Consider the following 21293-nt stretch of genomic DNA (forward strand, 5'->3'; position numbering starts at 1 on the left):
ACTAATACAAGTAACTTCCTGCTTCTTTTATTCTTCTTACACAATTCAAGCTCATACCTTCCAGTCCACTGCATTCCTAGACTATGGAGAGTTGGGGTGGGGCTTAATTGTGACTAATATAAACAGTGCTCCCAATAAATAGCTTAAATTCCCCCAAGCTCTCCCACTGGGGAAAAAATGTTAATGTACTTAGGGAAGCTTTTTAATTTTTCAGTTTTCTAAACTTCAATGGTTGTGCAAGGGGGTTATAATTTAACATGGCCATTTATGTGTCCAGTGCTTCTTGATCAGAATCATCCTTTCCATCACTCTCCCTTATCTTTCCTTTCACCCTAGGGAAGCTTTTTATCTTTCTTTTTATTTTATTTATTTATTTATTTAGGCCAGTCCTGGGCCTTGGACTCAGGGCCTGAGCACTGTCCCTGGCCTCTTCTTGCTCAAGGCTAGCACTCTGCCACTTGAGCCACAGCACCCCCTCTGGCCGTTTTCCATATATGTGGTGCTGGGGAATCGAACCCAGGGCTTCATGTGTAGGAGGCAAGCACTCTTGCCACTAGGCCATACTCCCAGCCCCTAGGGAAGCTTTTTAAAATCAGTACCTAAGGCTAAAGCTTTGCAGGTGGTTCATGGGGCAGCAAAGGCAGCAAACCAATGCTTTAGAAAGATTTCCTTGAAAAATGGATGCTCAGAGAGATTTCCCACAAAAGCTTCTTAGAGGGTTTTAGTAAAATTCCTTGAACCAAGATGGTGGCTTCATAATGATGATATGTTTCTTTCTGTTTCCACCTTTAAAAACATACAAGCTATGGTCAATATCAGAAGTTCGTACAAACAGTCCCTCTAAAATTGGAACCAGAGCTACCCTGTGATCCAGCGGTTCTACTTCTGAGTATAAAACCTAAAGCAATTAGAAGTAGAGACTCCAATGGAAATTTGTACATCCATGTTCAGAGTAGTATTCACAATTGTTCACGTGTCCATCAAAAGATGCCTAAAGAAAATCAAGTGTATTCAGATGATTGAATAGTATTTGGTGAAAGGGAAGGAATTTTGATACTTGCTAGAATATAGCTGATACTGAAGACATCCTAAGGGAAGTAAGCCAGACAGAAAAGGATAAAGACTGTATGATTACTGGGCAATGGTGGTTTACACATGTAATCCTAACTACTCAAGAGGCTAAAATCTGAGGATTATGGTTCAAAGCCAACCTAAGCAGAAAAGCCCATGAGACTCTTGTCTCCAATTAATCACCAAAGAGCCAGAAGTGAAACTGTGGCTCAAGTGGTGGAGTACTAGCCTTGAGTACTAAAGCTCAAGGACAGTGTGCAGGCACCCCTCCACCCCCACCCCCCAAAAGACTATGGCATTTCTTATGTGAATTGCCCAGAATAATAACACTCAGAGAGATATAGTAGAATGATGTTGCCAAGCACTGTATGGAAGGGAATGGAAGCTATTAGTTAATAAGTACAGAATATCAATTTTTCAAGATGAATAGAGTCTCAGGTTGGTAGTTAGTGATCATAGCATAACCATATTAATGTAATCAATGCCATTGAACTGTATACCTAAAATGCATGTACTTTCCACAGGTTTGTTTAAGTTTTTGAAATGATTGTTTACTTCTGTAAATCTATGACCACATTCTTGCCCTATACAAACAGGAAGATCCACCCATAATTATGATTGATTTTATTGAATAAAATTCATGGCATGGGGTACCATGAAGGCAAGGATCAGCAAAAATGAGTTATATTCTTTCAGACCTTCATGTGTATGCCAATATTAAAAAATATATCTAATGAGTTCACTTTAAATATATCCTTTTGGGAACTTGGGACATACCTCTGTGATAAAGTGATCACCTACATGTGTGAGGCCCTGGGTTCAAGCCTTAGCAAAATAAAGTAAAAAAAAATAAATAAAACATACCCATTTTCTATGTCTATATATATGAACCTATTTAATTCTTTTGGAACTTTTGAGGCAGGCTAGCCTCAAAGGAGACAAGGAATTTGGGATCCAAGACAGACTAGGAAATAAGACTGAAAATAATCACTAGAACAGTAAGGAATTGTCCTAGCTGTTCAAGATTCTACAGACCTATATTCTTTCCATCACTCTCCCTTCCTTTTTACTTGTTAAATGAGATACACTGCCTCTAGAGGAATAATTATGTCCAAGAATAGAAAATACCTTAAAAAATAAGTCTCTGACCAAGAAAAATACCTTTAAAAGGGGCATAAAGAACAAATATTCAAACTGAAAAGGTGGCTCATGCCTATAATCCCTAGCTACTCAGCACATGGTTCAAAGCCAGGCTGGTCAGAAAAGTCTGAGAGACTCATCTCCAATAAACTATTAAGTAAAATCCAGAATTGGCATTGTGGCTTGACTGGTAGCTCACTAGCCATGAACACAAAGAGGCTCAGGGGCAGGTCCCAGGCCCTGAATTCAAACCCCAAGACCAGCCAAACACACACACACACACACACACACACACACACACACACACACACACACACAGAGTGATACCCATGTCACAAGACCCTTAGACATAAAACCAACCTAGACTTTCTGTGTTCCGGTTGAGAGATAACAACAGTCCAATGTTTTGATAGGATCTCATACATCCAAGTGACCAGCTCTGAAATAGAATCCTGTCCATTCCAGTTATAAAACACAAATGTCCTGGACAAAGACTTCCCACTTAGATGTGGCTCCCACCTTCTGACTCCTTGTAAGAAGGTGATGCTAGCCAAGTCTCCTCTTTCCTTGCGGCCTATGCTAAATAAATCTCTGCTGGCTGCTACCCATGTGCTGCTTCCTAGATTACATTGAAGCTCATTTTGTTGTCATTCCAAGTTCCTGGAGAATCTCAGTAGTAGTTATTTGCCCTCTTCTATTTGTGAAATCTTTTTTTCCCAAATACCCTCTCTCAACACTTCATATATTCTTTTTCTCCATAGTGGGGCTCAAACCCAGAGCTTTATGCTTACTAGGCAAACACTCTACCTCTTAAGCTACTACACCTAACTCTTACTCAATTTTATGACTATAACATAATTTGTTTAACCAGTGACCTGCAGATATTTGTATTCTTTTCATTTTCTCCTCTATATTTCAGTGTATTAAGAATGGGCATCCTAGTACTTCTGTCTTTGTCCATTTGAATCAGTGCAAGGGGAACTGTGGGACCTAAATCATTTTCCACTGACATTTAATTCAGCACTAATTAATCTGGTTTAGAATTACATCTGCTAAGCTGGACCCTGTTGGCTCATGCTTGTAATACTAGCCAAGTGAGAGTGAGAGATCTGGAGTTCAAGCCCTAGTATGTAAACAAGGGCAACAGGAATTTTACTGAGCCTATGTCTATCCTCCTCACTTTATAGAAATATCAGCGAAGGAGGAAGTACAGCCTGTCTGCTGTGTTTCATTCAGCCACCATGTTGCAAGATGTTGGTGAGGCCATTCAGTTTGAAGTCAGCATTGGAAACTATGGCAACAAGTTTGATGCAACGTGTAAGCCTTTGGCATCCACCACACAGTATAGCCGTGCTGTATTTGATGGTAAGCTTTCTCTCCTGCATGTGTTTACAGTGGGGTCCTCCCAGGACACGATGATTTAAAGCACGTGGAAGGAATGTACATAGGTTCTTTATGTAAGGGACTTAATTACCTATGGACTTTGTTCTCTGTAAGGTTTCTGGACCCAATCTCTCAGAAGTACTGAGGGATGATTGTTAATTATAACAGAAAACAAAGTATGAGAACACTCTAAGAGAAGCAACAATAAATGACTAAAAGCATAGAGAAGAAAAAGAGCAATGTTGACCAAACACACCAACACAATCACCATAACTTTATCTGAATTTTTGTATAAGCAGTATTAAGACACAAAATGCTCTTGGAAATATCAACTGTTCTTAATCACCATGAGATTCTAAGGAGTCCCAAACCCCAGGCAAACAGCTAAAGCTTACAAAGAACAGGAACAACAAAAGTATTTATTTAAAATATCATTTCTTCAGGGAGAAAAGTATTTAATATTCAATCTGATCTCAGATGTCCTCTTTACTTTTCATCTGGCATGTTATATAATCATCAGTGATGTTTACATACCTTTTCTGAGATTAAAGTGCTCTGTTTATGAAGGGTATTTTAGAAAGATTTAAAAAAAAAAAAGGTAAATGAACAAGAAATTTCCATTTCTCTGTTGCTTAACTGAATCGAATTAAATAACCAAGCCAGGCGTGGGTGGTTCACCTCTGTAATCCTAACTCTTCAGGAGACTAAGATCTGAGTATAACGGTTAAAAGCAGCCCAGGCAAGACAGTCTGTGAGACTCTTATCTCCAATAAACTACCCAAAAGCCAGAAGTGGAGTTGTGGTTCAAGTGATAGAGTGCTAGCCTTGAATAAAAGAACACTCAGGGACAGTGCCCAGGCCCTGCCTTCAAGCCCTAGAACCAGAAAAAAAACCACACACACACAAATAAATAAGTACATAGCCAGTCTAAGGCTGCGAGTATAACTTGGTGGAAGAGCACCTTCCTAGTATATGTAAGAAGCTAGGTTTGATCTCCAGTAGCCCCCAAACAACCAGACTTCCTGAGAACGTTCGGCAAGCATACAGATTAATCAGTAGCACCATCAGCACATGTGTAATAAATATATTCTCTACCTGAAGTGTCCAGCGTTCACTGACTCCCAATGTCCCATGGCAGGGAACTACTATTACTACTTACCTTGGGCCCACACAAAGCCGGTTGTTACCCTGACTTCCTACTGGGAGGATATTAGTCATCGCCTGGATGCAGTGAACACACTCTTAGTCATGGTAGAACGGCTGGTAAGTTTATCTTTCCCCCGTTTCCTCCTCTCCTGAGTAAATGAATGAAGCAGTTAGGCTATTGTGACCCAGGAGCTCCAAATACAGTGGTCAACCAGATAAGAGAAATGATTTTAACAGTTGAGGTAGATAGTCCAAAGATTGTATGAAAGTTCAGTGGTACTAGGAATTCAGGCACTTTTTTCCTTGTTGCTCAGACATTACTAAGGAGTTACTTTTGTCCACCTGGTAGCGATCATTCACCACAACTTCCACCCTCTAGTCTAAATGAAATAAAAAGAGAGGGGTGAAGATGAGAGTGGCCTTCCTCCTCCCCGAAACAGGTCCCAAAGAGATCCACTTAATTTCTGCTTACTTTCCGTGGTCATCACTCCCTTCATGCAGCCATAGCTAATCACAAGGAAGTTGGGGAATTCAGTCATATGCCTGGGCATGCAGATGCTTAGAGAAACATTTTCTTATTGTGGGACAGAGAAGAATGCAAAAGGCAAGGGCCTGGAGGAAGCAGAGATGCACTGTTTCTGCCACAATTTGTGTGTGGTGAGTGGTTCAGTCCAATAGCAATAAGGAACTCTATTCTTTAAAAAGCAAAGTAACACCCTTGTTGGGCATAACGGCACAAAGTACAATGATCCATTGTTTCATCTCTTTCCAAATGTTTCAGCAATCCAATATAGAAGCCCTAAAATCAGGGATCCAAGACAAAATTACCGAAAACCAGTTGGCTGAACTGTGGTTGACGCTTATAGATGCAGTTATAGAAGATACAAGGTATCGTGATCTTACTTTTATTTATTTATTTAGTCTGTCATGGGGCCTGAACTCAGGGCCTGGATACTATTCCTGAGCTCTTTTGCTCAACTAGAGCTGTACCCCTTTGAGCCACAGTGCCATTTCCTGTTTTCTGATGTTAACTGGAGACAAGAGTCTCACAGACTTTACTGCCTAGGCTGGCTTTGAGTAATGATCCTCAGATCTCTACCTCTTAAGTAGATAGTCTGGCACCCAGCAGGACTTTATTTTTATCTCACCATTCCAGCCTTCCTTCCTGAACTTCTGAAGTTTTAAGAGCTTTTAGAGTTTTGGGAGCCTGAAGTATTTGTCTGAAAAACACAGTTGAACTATTCAGGGTTATTAAAAGGCCCTCACTGAGAGGAGTCTCTGAGTCACCATCAGGAAAAGCTCCACTCTGATTTGGTGCCAATTCTAAAGTAGCCTGAGGAGGCCCAAACCCTACCCCAGGAAGCACATCCCAGAGCAACCTCCAGCAGGGGTGGGGAGGGAGGAGGAAGGAGGCTTTGTTGCCCATTCCCATAGCCCAGGGATGGCCAATTGCCCTGAAGAAGGCTGATTGTGGCTCCCACAGAGGTTCCTGGGTCTGAGCATCAATTCTACTACTCAGAACAATCTAACAGGTTAACATATTTTGAGAAGCAGCCTTCTGACTTGCACTTTGTTACTGCATGCCTAGTGAACACCATAACCAAGCCTTGTTAGGCAAAACCAGTAGATATGATTTGAGCCAGATGACCTTGTGACTTGGGGAAAGTATCTCATAAAATCTTTTGACACTTGGAAATCAAAAGGAGGAAGTCATTCATTTCAAGCTCATTTTGAATATCGAGTAATAAAGCAATGGGCAGGAAAGTTCTGAAAGAAAAGCATGTGGAGTGCTTTTTGTGGGCAGAGGAGACTTTCTCCCACCAGATTCAGGCCTTGAGTCATCCTGACTTATTGGGCCTTCTGGTGGTCTAGTCAGGTCATTGAAAAGCTGCTGAAATCAATACCAGGGGGAGGGGAATGGTCATTTTGCGGTCTCTGTCTTTCCTATGAGAAAACAGAGGTCCAGGGAGTTGGGTTTACCAACTCCACGTCTTTCCTGTCCTCTACTTCAAAATCAGTATCTATTTATCAATGGTGTGTGTGTGTACATGTACTGGGGCTTCAGAGCTGTCTTTTAGCTTTATTACTCAAGGCTGCCACTCTACCACTTGAGCCACAGCTCTACTTCTGGCTTTTTGATGGTTAACTGGAAATAAGAATTTTATGAGGGCTGGGGATATGGCCTAGTGGTAAGAGTGCTTGCCTCGTATAGGTGAAGCCCTGGGTTCCATTCCCCAGCACCACATATACAGAAAACGGCCAGAAGTGGCGCTGTGGCTCAAGTGGCAGAGTGCTAGCCACAAGCAAAAAGAAGCCAGGGACAGTGCTCAGGCCCTGAGTCCAAGCTCCAAGAGTGGCCAAAAAAAAAAAAAAAAAAAAAAAGAATTTTATGGACTTTCTTGCCTGGGCTACCTTTAAACCTTGATCTGCAGATCTCAGTTTCCTAAGTAGCTAAGATGACAGATGTGAGCTACTAGCACCCAGCCAGCAAATCTGTCAGCTATGGCTTTTGAACTAGCAGCTTTCACATCTATTTGTCTTAACTGGACAAAATCATTATGCATTGCCATAACTATTAATGAAACCAAATGGGAACATTTAATAATAACTTTCACATAGAAAATGCCTCTGAATATTGAAATTTGCTGAGCAAAAACAAAACTTCTTTCTACACTTCTGTGATTTGAGCTGTTTTTAGAGAATCAAGTATGAATCTTTTTTTCTTAAACTTCATATAACAGGAAGTTCAATGTTTAAGGGAAACCGTGCTAGGATTTCCTTCATTAAGCAGCTGGGTGAACTTCAAGTGAGTGGAATTTCTAGGTGGGGCCAGTGTGATTGGAACTTACTAGAAACTGTAACAGCTTCACCTTGTGGTCCTACCACCTAGGACAGTAAGAAGGAAAGCTGGTGCAAGGAGGCTCATTTGAGCCCCACTTCAGTGATTCTCTGTTAATTCTTTGGTCTCCTGTCGTTAGACTCCTTGAGTCTCATTCCGGGTGGGGATTTGGCCTATACAAATGTTTCTTACTCCACTGTGGAGCTCATAGGCCCCCTCTGACAAGCTGATGCCATAATGATAGTGGTAATGATGATGATAATGACAGTATTATTTATTTACTATGCACTTGCCATTGTTTTAAATGCCAATTAATAAGTTCACTTTTCACAACAACCCTAAAATGTTGGATGCAATTGCCCCACATTGGAACATGGAAAAACAAAAGGGTAATTGATTAAGACCATGGAACTAATAAATGGTAGAGTCACAATTCATACCAAAGCAAGTAGTCAGTAGTTTCATAGAATTGGTATGTCACTCTGCATGTTGATATAGATGGGTGTGTACACACACACACACACACACACACACACACACACACTTTCTCTGTAAGTTCCAGGGATCCACAGGCCTCCCGAGACCCACCTATTCACTACCTCAATGCTCATGATTCTCAAGGTTCATGGTCTCTAGTTTCCCTTCCTCCTCCACCCTCTTGTGGATTATAGGAAACAAAAGACGGGAAGGCCACTATCTCTAAGCTGTTACTATTTTCATTTTCTCCTCAGTGACTACATGGATCTCAGGTCAAACCTAAGGATTTGCTTTGGTATTTTTTTTTTTTTTTTGGCCAGTCGTGGGCCTTGGACTCAGGGCCTGAGCACTGTCCCTGGCTTCTTCCCGGTCAAGGCTAGCACTCTGCCACTTGAGCCACAGCGCCGCTTCTGGCCGTTTTCTGTATATGTGGTGCTGGGGAATCGAACCTAGGGCCTCGTGTATCCGAGGCAGGCACTCTTGCCACTAGGCTATATCCCCAGCCCCTGCTTTGGTATTTTTAATCCTAGTGTCTGTCCTGCCAAAATCAGGTAGACACAATGGCAGCTTCAGCCAGGCAATGCATGTAGAATCTGGTAGGAGGTTGATGTGATTTGCAAAACACATGAAGAAAATGTAAATGTACATTGTTTGTGATGCTTGCCAACAGAAGTGGGCTTGACAGTTTTGAAACATAGAGTAATTTTCATTAGCATACTTTGGTTATACAAGGGAGATTTTATTTTGGCATTTCTGCCCACCTATACAGTGTACCTAGAAAGTGATTCTTCAAGTTCTCCTCTTCTTTTTCTTTTCTTTTCCTTTTTGTTAGATACACCTTACCTGTCACAGAAGGCAAATCTAATGTCACAGTTCTTGATACTCAGATCCGAAAGTTGAGGACCCGATACCTCTCCCAGATACACGAGGCAGCTGTGAGGATGAGGTCTGAAGCCACGGATGTGAAGTCAACCTTGTTAGAAATTGAAGACTGGCTTGACAAATTAATGCAATTGACTGAAGAGGTAGGACTTTTACACCAAGGCCACCCGGCAGGGAAGAAGGATTCCATTTTGTGGAATGAGGGTGATGAATGGAGTATCTGCCTCCTTCTTTTCCCTTTTGCCCCTGGCATCCAGCCCTGCATGCTCACAGTGTGGCCCCAGAAGACAGGAGTCTAGAGGAGTCTTTGGGACAGAGCCCTTACCAAAACATGTCCTTGCAAAGAGAAGCCCAGAGTGTCTAGACCATAGCACTTCAAGCCTTATTGCATTTAAACTAAATCTTACATTTGCTTCCTTTCCCATCCAACTTACGAACCCAGCCACAGAACAGCATGCCTGACATTATCATCTGGATGATTCGAGGGGAGAAAAGACTGGCCTATGCCCGAATTCCTGCACATCAGGTTTTATACTCCACCAGTGGAGGAAATGCAACTGGGAAATACTGTGGAAAAACCCAAACCGTCCTCCTGAAGGTTTGTGTGCCTTCACTTTGTCATGTGGAATCGTTAAAAGCAACATGTATGTTCTGGGGGAAGGAATTGCTTTAAAATTTGCTACTCAGTCTATGAGTAGGGTCATTGTGACCAAATGTTAGTTGGCTCTGGTCCCTTCTTCTGGGGCTATAATTCCTAAGCATTGATCTGAGGTCAGCCAACTCTGAATCAGACCAAATGTCTTTGGACCAAGTGCCCAAGTGTCTTTGCAACCTTCATATTGTTACAACCTTAGAGATGCTTTGCTTTCTGCATGTTTCATGAAAACAAGGTCTTTCTTCCCTTGGTTCTAATGAGACTGTGTGGGGAAAAGAGGTCACACAGGTCCTCTATGCAGTCTGTTGCTCCAACCAAATGGACCCTCAAATTGGAAATTTGGGCTGAGGTTCTGAATGTTTTGGACAATGGACTCCTTTAAGTGCCTGAATGAAGTTATTTGTTCTTTCTTCCAGAAGATGCAGGCTGTATGTGCATCCAATATTTTGCACATACTCTGCAAGCTTCATAAGACCCCTAACCCCTTCCCAAGACCCTGCTCAGGGTGTGCATTTGAACCAGAGGAGGGACTGGGGCTGGAAACCAAGAAATCAGAATGCTTTCTTGCATATGTTTTTACATCTTTTCCCCTGCCAACCCCAAATGGAGTGTTTTACAATTGAGGGAGAAAAAGAAATACAAAAAAAAACCTTTAAAAGTTAAAAAAAAAGTCAAAAGAAAAATCTGCACTGAGGGAATGAATGTTAGCTTAAAACAAGGAATCATCAGCTAACTTTTAATAAGTAATCACATTGCTTTTTAATCAGGAGCATATAAATAGAATCAGAGTGATTATCTCTTTGCAAGACTTCTTTGCAGAATAAATCTTACTTAAGATAGAACCATAATTCTAATTGACCTCAACAGCGAGTGGAGACAAGTGGATTAAAAATAAAACCTTCATGGGAGGTGGGAGGAGAGACTGAAGGTTAAACTCTGTGTTAGGTTTTCAGAACTCAGTAGATGACAGCAAAATACTTTTAAGAAATTAATTTTTATATGTGTTAATTTTGTTAATATTCATTACCAGATGAAGAAGCCACTTAATTCAGTGCTTTTGTTTTGCCAATCATGGAGCTTGAATTCAAGGTTTGGGTACTGAATTTTTTGGGTTTGTTTGCTCAAGGCTAGTCCTCTAATAACTCAACTAAAGCACCACTTCTGGCTTTTTAGGTGATTAAGAGGAGATAAGAGTCGCACAGACTTTCTGTCCAGGATGGCTTTGAGTCACAATTCTCAGATCTCAGCCTCCTGAGTAGCTAGGATTCTAGATGTGAGCCACTGACACCTGGCTTCAGTGGTTTTTTGTTGTTGTTGTTTTTTTAATCTTGAGACCTCTTTACAATATTTTAAAAGTTATTGAAGACCCCAGAGAGATTTGCTTATTCAGGTTATAACTCTCAATATTTGCTACAATAGAAATCAAGTGAGCCTGATGGCACTGATTTCATTCCTGCTTTAGAGTCAGGAATTTAATCCACCATTGTTTCCACACCATCATTTGCAAGTGTCAGTACAGTGAGAAAGGTAAATACCACATTCGTATTACTAGCAAAATTGTTTAGATCATGTCAACCTGGAAAGTTCACAGGAATCTGGGGTCATACTTTGAGATCCACTGATTTATTGCCATCTTTGCTTTAGGATGATTTGGACATATATTAATGAAAGAAAACATAGTTAAACTGATGGAAGCAATGGTTGATGCTCAGCCTCCCTTTGGCTTGAACTAAACACAGTCCATGTGGTACCCCATATCAGGTAACATGTTATTGTTCCTTCTACAGTACCCACAGGAGAAAAACAGTGGGCCCAAAGTGCCTGTGGAATTGCGAGTGAACATCTGGCTGGGCTTAAGTGCTGTTGAGAAGAAGTTCAATAGCTTTGCTGAAGGAACATTCACCGTCTTTGCTGAAATGGTATACTTAAGCACATCTCTATCTTTACCTCTTTGCTGGGGGAGAACTTGTTCTTTTGTTTATTTATTTATTTTAGGTCTGAGACCTGGCCTCTGACTTGGTACCTCATTGGCTACTGCTTTACCAACCGAGCCATGCTTCCAACCCCAACATTTTCTTTTCATCCTTAGGGAAAACACTTATATACCAAACTTATATACCAACACTGCTGTCATTATTCCCACCTAAAATGCCATCCAAGGAAGCTTAACCTAGGGGACAGGATAGAATCCGCTCAACATTTGGCAACACTAAAACTCTGATTCTATGATAATTTCAAGATGTAACCTCAGCCAACAAAACTGAAAATAGATGTTCCTAGCACTGGAACTCAGTAACCTAGTCCACCATATTGGTGACTGATGACGAGATATGTTAAGTAGAACACACCACACACACACACACACACACGCACACACGCACATGCACACACACACACACACCTAGGAAAGGAGATTCCTGAGATGTTCAGATCCCAAGATACTGTTTAGGGTGGGTGACTTTAAACCATAGAAATGCCATTCCACTCTTAGAGGAAGTCTCCAATGAATTTTCCCAAAGGGAAAGAACATTATACCAAAATATTTCAACAAGAACTGAGGTAATCTATAAAACCCCCACCAGAATTTTAAACTCACTTAGTTAAATTGATGTGCCCAAGGGCTGAGAAAATGTTACCCGAGTACTTCAATAGCAATCAAGGCAATTTATAAAAAGGTAATTTGTGAAAATCTAGCTAGTTAATTAAAAAGTCTCCTTATAGGGGCTGGGGATATGGCCTAGTGGCAAGAGAGCTTGCCTCGTATACATGAGGCCCTGGGTTTGATTCCCCAGCACCACATATACAGAAAAGGGCCAGAAGTGGCGCTGTGGCTCAAGTGGCAGAGTGCTAGCCTTAAGCAAAAGGAAGCCAGGGACAGTGCTCAGGCCCTGAGTCCAAGGCCCACCCAGGACTGGCCAAAAAAAAAAGTCTCCTTATAGCAAAAACTATTTCCACAAACTTTTACATCTAAAAGAAGAGTTGGTTTGATTGCTTCATATAGTACTTTTTAGCTCAAAGTGCTTATTGATTTAAATTTACTATATTTGTTTGGTGGATCTCTTCTAACACTTTTCAGATGAACTCTCAATCTATAGATGGATTTTGTGCTCAAATAGAAAGAAGACTGCCTTCATTCTAGCTAATCTATAAATGTATTCCTACTACTCATAACCATACCTGACAACTGACTTGGGGAATTGTAGCTCTGATCTGCTTTCTGAGTAAGAAAAGCCAAGACCATCTTTTATTATTGTCTTCTGCTTATAAATCATGCCTGTCATTTAATAGTTCCATATAAATATTTATTACATAAGTAAATGATGATGGAAGTTATAACTCCTATCCATGTTTTTAAGGAACAATGGCTTTATAAGCACTGGCTCACATCTTGAAGATGATGAAGAAGCTAGACTTTATCCTTAAGAATCTCACAATTGACTGCAACGATTGTACAAATGGGTCTGTTAAGCTAGTTTATGCTTAGAGCATAGAAATTCTGACTCTGTAGCTAAGCTAGGCATTGGGACCAGAGGTGATTCCAGCATGGGTAGACATGGACATCTGTGGACAACTTTAAGCAACAGTGGAATGCACTGGGAGTCCTCTGGCTCAGGCTTGGAGGTGTTATTGGAATTAAGTGAAATGTACTAGAGGCCATAAAGGAGGTCTTAAGTGGAACATGTTGTCTAGCCATGTGGGCAGTATGGAGAGGCCATGGAAGGAGGCCTGGGAATTTCTTGGCTTCCATCTACCCTCCAGTTCCATGGCTGGAACTAAGTCTGGAGGAGCTAGTGGTGAGCAACAATCAACCTGCCCAGGGCTCCCTTCTACTCTTTCCCATTGCCAGGTACTTCTCTGAATAGAGGTGAGCTCAGGTTTCAGCTCATGTAGAGATGGTCCACCCATTTCAGTTGTTATATTACTCCTTAGTTTGTCTAGGTCCTAACAGCTTGTAAAGACCAGAACTGGCATTTTAATAATTGTAATGAAAATGTCACTGGTTCTTGTCTCTATGTGCAAATTACAAAACATGGCTCTCTGAAAAATGTCTAGATGTCTTTGAGGTGCTTGCATGGCAGATATTTATTAGTGAATATTTTTTTCTTACTACCATGCTTATTGCTGCGGGCTAAAGCTAGTCCCACCTCTAATGTGGGTGATGCTCTCGTGTTTGTGCTGAGGTCTTTGCTTTGATTTTGCTAGAGCCATTGTGGTTTTCAAGCAGAAGCACAGTTTCTTCCTCTGTTTGTGTCATTGTCATATGAACACAAGTCTCATGGCACCTTTAGCTTGTTCCTAAAGCCACCTTCTCTCCAGGCTCAGAGCCACTCTGAGACTACACTACTGTGCTTCTTCTCCTCACGTCTCCATCAAACTTCCTCCCTCTTCATTCAGCCACAAACTTCTCTACAGCTTTTATAAGCCATCCTCTCAGTAGAGTCATCAGCAAACAAATGGAAATTCCAGTTTACATCAGGTAGGTCAAGTAGGGTCATCTACCACTCTGACAAGTCTCAAGCCTTCCCATGAAGCTTACACCATCATCCATTTATAAATTCTCATTGAGAATGGAATGCCGTATAAACCATACTCTCACATTGCCGTAAACCCGTAGTCCAGGAAGGTCTTGGTCTACCTGCCTTATTCCAGAGGAGAGTAATGTTCAGAACCTTCACGTGTGTCCTGTGTGGATTAACAACTGGGAAATAACACCACCAGTTACATATTTCTGTGAGGAAATGTGCCCCAAATCCTAAGCAAAAAAAAAAACAAAAAAACTTCCAAATGAACCTTATAAAGTATGCATATTCATAAAGAACTTTTGGAAGTATTCTGAGATTCAGAGAAATGTTTGGAGCCATTCAAAATAATAGTAAAAACAAATAGGATATTACATTTTTTTACAGAGCACATTCATAATCATTTGTATATTTATGCTCCAGAATAACTCTAGAAAAGAAGTAATCTTACCCTGGTCATAGATGAGCATTTGAATCTTAGAAAGTTGAATGACTGTCAGACATGGTGGTATGTATCTGTAGTCCCTGAACTCAAGAAAGAGGTCAAGGCTGAGGGGATTGTGATTTTGAGGCCACTCAGAACGACATAGCAAGAGACCCTGTCTCACTACGGGGGGAAAAAGAGAAAGAAAAAAAAAAGAGAGAAGAGGAGAGATAGAAAAGATGACTGACTTCCCCAGAGTTATAATCAATAAAGCCCAAGTTAGGTCCATACTTTCTGAGCATAAAGCTTTTTAACTTTCTATGACTGCCTAACATAAGTACTGGGTGAACTAATGATGTTTCTCTAATTGTGTTTATTGCTGACAGTATGAAAATCAAGCTCTCGTGTTTGGAAAATGGGGCACCTCTGGATTAGTGGGCCGTCATAAATTTTCTGATGTCACAGGAAAGATAAAACTCAAGAGAGAATTCTTTTTGCCCCCAAAAGGCTGGGAATGGGAAGGAGACTGGATAGTTGACCCTGAAAGAAGGTTAGTTTTCATTTTCTGAGAAACTAAGATTTGAACTGAGGGCCTCATGCTTGCTAGGCATGCAACTCTACCATATAAGTCATACCTTCTCCTTGCCCTCCATCTTCATTCTTTATATTTATGTAAGATATACTGAATAGAAGTGGGTTTAAAAATTTAGAAGTTTTGAAAGGTATCATCACTGTTTCACAAGACAAGTATAAAAAGCAACTGAGAGCTGACAATTGTGGAGGTTGTATTATGGGTGAATGTGCCAAGGAATTGGCTGAGCACCAACATCATCTTTTTCAGCTCAACAGCAGTCCACCATATAATAGCTGGTTTTACCTGTTTGCAGTGAAAAGTGACCTGCCACTAGAGGCTGGCAGGGGACTTATGACTCCTGATTTAGAGACAAAGGACTTTCATGCCCATAGTAGTAGCAGAGTCTCAACGTTTGCTCTAGTTCTCCTTATCCCACTTCCCACAGGATGACCTGAAGAGGGTCAGATGACACTTGTACTTGCAATGGATTGCATTGTAGGAGGAAACCTAAACTTAGAGAAGCCAAATCTTTTATAGTGAGCATAATGATCCTTTGCTCCCAGGAGGAGCACTTCCTATCTTCTAAGACTATAGTCCATTCTGGAAAAAGATAGTCCTTAGCCAAGGCAGTCAGTGTCTCCGCTGGTGAGATCTGCAGAAATGCAAGGGACTCTCAGAGAATAACCATCCAACAAGCCTCTCAGCTCCACTTTGCAAAATCAGGAAACTGAGACCTGGACTGATGAAGTAACTTGTCCCAAAGCACAGAGCCTGTAAGTGGTGCAGCTGGGGCTGGAACCTAAGCCTAGAGGGGCAACTTGACTAGCACTCAGCTGTTATGCTACAACACCTTCAGGAAACAGGGTGCACCTTAAAAGAGTAGATCATATAATTTATGAATTATATCTCAAGACTTGTTATGAAAAAAAAAACTTGGGCTGGGGATGTAGCTCTGGTAGAACAGTTGCTCAGCACCATCAAGAGAGAGGGAGGGAGGGAAGGAAGAAAGGCAGGCAGGCAGGAAGGGAGGGAGGGAGGGAGGGAGGGAGGGAGGGAGGAAAGGGAGGAAGGAGCAAAGGAAGGGACATGTGTGTTGAAAGGAAGGAAGAGAAGAGAAAAAAGAAAAGAGAAGGGAAGGGAACTGAAGGGGGAAAAGGGAAGGGAAGCAGTAGAAGAGAGCTGGTATGCTTCATTTAAGCCTTGTTTCAACATGTTGCCAACAGCGTTAGCACCAGAGACTTAGCACCAGAGACTTCTGCTCCGGCCACCTTAGGATGTCACACTTCAGTGTGGTGGAAACAAGCTTAGGGAACTGAAATTTAAGGCTCCTGTGGCATTTGTTCTGTGTTCCTGCATGGGCATTAAGGAGGTGGCAGGCCAGTCTGTTAAGATGCAGTGCTTTTGGCACAGCACTGTTTTTGGTCCAAGTATGGCTTGCTGGCAGTGGAAGGGGGAATGTGAGGGGACTGGTGAGGAGAAGAGAATGGGACAAAAGGACGGAAGTGAGGACAAAGAAGGATGGCAGGAATTGTGATCCGATGAACAAAAGGTCAAAGCATGCTAAGGGAGGACAGGATTCTAGAGGCATCCACCAGGGCATCTATTCTCCTGCTGTAGGACCCAGGGAAGGGATGGATGTGCTCCACTTATTCAAATGGTGAGGATTGTTTATTTTTTGGTACCTTTCCAGTGCTTGGTTGTAGGGGAGGATACAGTAAGGGGAACCAAGGGTAAAGGAATTAGAACCCTTATTTGAGTGGGCACCAGGCAGAAGACTGACGTCCAAGTTGAAACCTCTACTTTACTCTGTGGGTTTCCAGAATCATTGCCAATCTAACAGGGAAATTGGAAAGGCAGAGAATCGGTCTGGATTTCTCAAGTACCCAAATAGACTTTGGGCCCTTAACTGATCTGGATTGACCATGTACCTAGGAATCATCCAGAACATTCGAACTCCCTCCTCCCTTCGGTTTGTGTGGACCAGACCAAGCAAGCCAAGAGCACATATTTCTACACGGCTTCAAGAAATGGTCCCCCTACTCCATCTTTAGAAAGTGCCCACGGGCACGTGTGCGTGCGTGCGTGCGTGCGTGTGTGTGTGTGTGTGTGTGTGTGTGTGATATTTCCTGTTCTTTGAACTGTGAGGAGGAGTTTTGCTGAGCTGAAGTTGAAAACATGGGAGGTGCTGTCATCCCTGTAAGAAAAGTTCCCACCACTGTTATCCTCCACCCTACCTTCATCCTTGAGGAGCAACCTTACCAACACAATTCAGGCCCTTTCTCCAAACAAATGTCAAAAGCCATGAGTACCAAGAGGAGTTTGGAGAGGAAAACCCAAGGAGGTGGTAGAAGGACCGAGCTGGTACATCAGAACTAGCTGGGGTGGCTGTTTGCCTTTCATTTCTCCCGGGTGACACCAGTCCTCGTTCTCCCGCAGCTTGCTGACCGAGGCGGATGCAGGTCACACAGAGTTCACCGATGAAGTCTACCAGAATGACAGCCGCTACCCTGGAGGCGAGTGGAAGCCAGCAGAGGACACCTACACCGATGCGGTGCGTACAGCTCACCTTGTCCCCTGTGACTCAGGCGCTGTGGGACCTCACCCCAGCAGGCCTGGCTTCGTCCTTCTGCTCCATCCTCTGTTGCAGACTCTCCTCTGCTCACACCTTCAACCACACAAGGGCACCATCTTTTCTCTCTGAGAAAAGAAAATTTAACTAGATACTTTTGCATGGGAAAGTTGAGGCTGTGTAATTTTTTTTTCAGGGCAAATGTTTCTTGTCTAGTTGTTAAATCACAACAAATGTAATGCTCATATCTTCACAAAAAATTAACAACATAAAAGGAAATGAAAAATAACTTTCTCTTACTCATGTTGCACTCCCCAAAGAAACCAGTATAGTTTTTTTTGTCTGTATGCAAGTGTATAGCTTATCCTCACTAAGTAGAGCTGTGTTGTACACACCATTCTATGTTTATTTGTCACTTAATATATCTTAGACATCTTTTAATATCAATGCACATAGATGATGTGAACTTTTTTTTTTTTTTTGGCTGGTCCTGGGACTTGAACTCTGGGCCAGGGTATTATTCCTGGGCTCCTTTTGCTCAAGGCTAGTACTCTACCCCTTGGGCCACAGCACCACTTCCAGCTTTTTCTGTGATTAATTGAACAAGAGTATCATGAACTTTCCTGTTTGGGCTGGCTTTGAACTGCACTTCTCAGATCTCAGTCTCCTGAGTAGCTAGGATTACGGGTATGAGCCACAGTGCCCGGCTAATGCGTAAGCTTTTAAAAATGTCTGCTGAGTGTTTTATTATATATATACCTGTTATAATCTATTTAGCTGATTTCTTGATATTTAGGGTTTGGCGATTTGTATGTATATATTTGCATAGTATACATGTGCACGTGTATGTATGTATATACACACATATATATGCAAACATATATCCACACCCATAATGTGACAGTAACTCTCATTTTTTTTTTTTTTTTTTGCCAGTCCTGGGCCTTGGACTCAGGGCCTGAGCACTGTCCCTGGCTTCTTTTGCTCAAGGCTAGCACTCTGTCACTTGAGCCACAGTGCCACTTCTGGCCATTTTCCATATATGTGGTGCTGGGGAATCGAACCCTGGGCTTCATGTATACGAGGCAAGCACTCTTGCCACTAGGCCATATTCCCAGCCCCGTGACAGTAACTCTCATTGTGTAAACATTTTTTTATCCCTCATGAAAGTTTATCCCCCCAAAAAAGGTTCTTAGATTAGCTTGGTCAAAATTTAAATGCATAAAAGAACTTGATAAATTTTTAATATTGTCAGGTTGCATACACTGCTGTTTCCAGCAAGGGTGTAGAAGAGGACATTCTACCTAAACACAATTCTTTCTCATTTAATATAAGAGAAGGTAGCATCCTGTTCTTTTTTTTTTTTTTTTTTTGCCAGTCCTGGGCCTTAGACTCAGGGCCTGGGCACTGTCCCTGGCTTCTCTTTGCTCAAGGCTAGCACTCTGCCACTTGAGCCACAGCGCCACTTCTGGCCATTTTCTATGTATGTGGTGCTGGGGAATTGAACCCAGGGCTTCATGTATACCACACAAGCACTCTTGCCACTAGGCCATATTCCCAGCCCCTGTTCTTTCTTATCTCTTAATTAAAAGTGAAGCTGAGTGTTGTTCCATATTCATATGGTTCACCTTCATTTCTCTTATGAACTTTGTTTTCATTACTGTGGAAGTTTCTTTGCAAATATAAGGCAATATTTTCAATAAACTTGGCTCAACAATATGTATTAGTTTCATAAACTCTCGTAGTGTTTCCCTATATTTAAAAAAATGTGTCTTTTGTGTTTGATTCATTTTAGGTTCTTCTCTATATCAAAAGGATAAATGGCATCATTCATGGTGTTAACTTCAAATACAGGAAATTGCTAATGTCCAACTACTTTGGCAATTTTACATAGGTTAACCTAATACCAATTCTTACCTGTATAAACTGAGGGTAGTTCAAACAACTAATTTTTTATGTAACATTTGTGCTTAATAATTGGAGATTGTTCTGAGTAACATGCCGTTCTGAGATGGAATCAACATTGACATTTGGATACCATAGTTAAGCACGGGGAAGACTTTTCTCATCTTCACATTTTATTACCACTATAGACTAACTCTTTTTCTCCTTTTTATTTTCCTGAAGAATGGCGATAAAGCAGCATCACCCAGTGAGCTGACTTGTCCTCCAGGTTGGGAGTGGGAGGATGATGCCTGGGTCTATGACATCAACCGAGCGGTGGATGAGAAAGGTAATATTCACCCTCCATTTGCCTGTCCACAGGCTCTGTAGCTGGGCCTTATTGACTCCATTAGAGTTCCTTGAGAGGGAGCCACCTACTTCTGTTGGTCTATGCCAAGTGAGATAGAGCTGCCAGGACTGTTCGGATGTAGAATCTGATGCACAACAAGGGTGGATGAGGAGCTGGAGAGAGACCGGGTAGGGGATGTCGGGAGTAGAGAATAGCAGGTACAGGACCAACTAGCCAGACTTTGAGATGCCTGGAATCAAGGGTAAGGATTTTGGAAAGAACTGAGTTTGGAACTTTTCTATTGCAACCACATACCAGAATCAATCTGGGAACATCATCAGATATGGGGCCTCCTACAAAAAGGAGAACTTTAAGATGTCTCCAGTCCCTCCTGTTCCTCTGTAGTGTAGATGATTGACAGTAAATGGTGTTTACTTTTTTCTATGAATAGTAATCTAAAGCTAAATGAACTATAGTATTTGGGATTCTCCATAGTAATCTAAAGCTAAATGAACTATAGTATTTGGGATTATCCAAAGTGAAAAATTATTTTTTTCTTATGCAAAGGAATAAAAAATGCATATAAAAGACTGGCTTTGATAGAGAGATTTCAAATGGATTATAAATTCTCTGCTGACCTTGGTACACATACAAGGTCTTCCAGTAATAGCATTGATCGAACAATCACTATGTACTAAACATAGCCCTGTTGCTTTGCATACATTATTTTGATTGTCTTATTATCTCTCTACAATATGCACATCTTAACCTTTAAATTGGGCAAATCAGGCTATAGGCAGTTTCACCAACTGGCAGGAAATTTATTTAGAGAATACTAACACATTATATAAATCCAGGTCCACACCCTTCCCCACAGCGCTCTTCTGCCTCTTGAGCTGTGCTTTATTCTTAGGCATGCTCTGAGTGATGGAGACATAGAAGAAAAAGGACTCCATGGCTAGAAAAGAGCTATTGAGGAGGGAGCCAGGGAATATGGCTACATTCAGTTTAGCTGAAAGATAGCAAAGTAAAAGGACCATTTCGGCTGAATATTCCTTATACAAAATGCTTGAGACAAGAGTGAATATAGGAATTATTTGTATATATCTTGGATGGGGACCAAAATCTAAAACATAAAAATTATTTATGCTTCATATATACCTTATGGTGGTATCACCTGAAGATAATTTTATACAGTATTGTATAAGAGCCTTTGGCACTGACCCAGCATGTGAGGTCAGGTGTGGAGTTTTCCATGGTAGCATCATGGTACTCATAAAGATTTGACATTTTGAATTTCAGATTTTCAGATCAGGAATGTGCTCCAGCTGTGGCTTCTGTGAGAGAGGGGAACATTTGGGGACTGAGGGGCTGAGTATG

General features: G+C 41.6%; 1 protein-coding gene across 5 annotated transcripts in view; it reads left to right on the plus strand.

Annotated features, from left to right (window-relative positions):
• The window catches only part of Myof (myoferlin), a 137240-nt gene that overhangs the window by 62535 nt on the left and 53412 nt on the right, over window positions 1–21293 (plus strand). For all 5 annotated transcript variants that reach the window (XM_048338680.1, XM_048338683.1, XM_048338681.1 and 2 more), the window contains 9 exons: window positions 3399–3576; window positions 4733–4857; window positions 5522–5628; window positions 8889–9081; window positions 9381–9536; window positions 11381–11512; window positions 14924–15087; window positions 17548–17662; window positions 19808–19913. In XM_048338680.1, coding sequence (XP_048194637.1) covers window positions 3399–3576; window positions 4733–4857; window positions 5522–5628; window positions 8889–9081; window positions 9381–9536; window positions 11381–11512; window positions 14924–15087; window positions 17548–17662; window positions 19808–19913 — 1276 coding nt within the window. The remainder of the gene's footprint in view (window positions 1–3398; window positions 3577–4732; window positions 4858–5521; window positions 5629–8888; window positions 9082–9380; window positions 9537–11380; window positions 11513–14923; window positions 15088–17547; window positions 17663–19807; window positions 19914–21293) is intronic.

The sequence above is a fragment of the Perognathus longimembris genome, chromosome 2, assembly GCF_023159225.1.
Source record: "Perognathus longimembris pacificus isolate PPM17 chromosome 2, ASM2315922v1, whole genome shotgun sequence".
Lineage (NCBI taxonomy): Eukaryota > Metazoa > Chordata > Mammalia > Rodentia > Heteromyidae > Perognathus > Perognathus longimembris.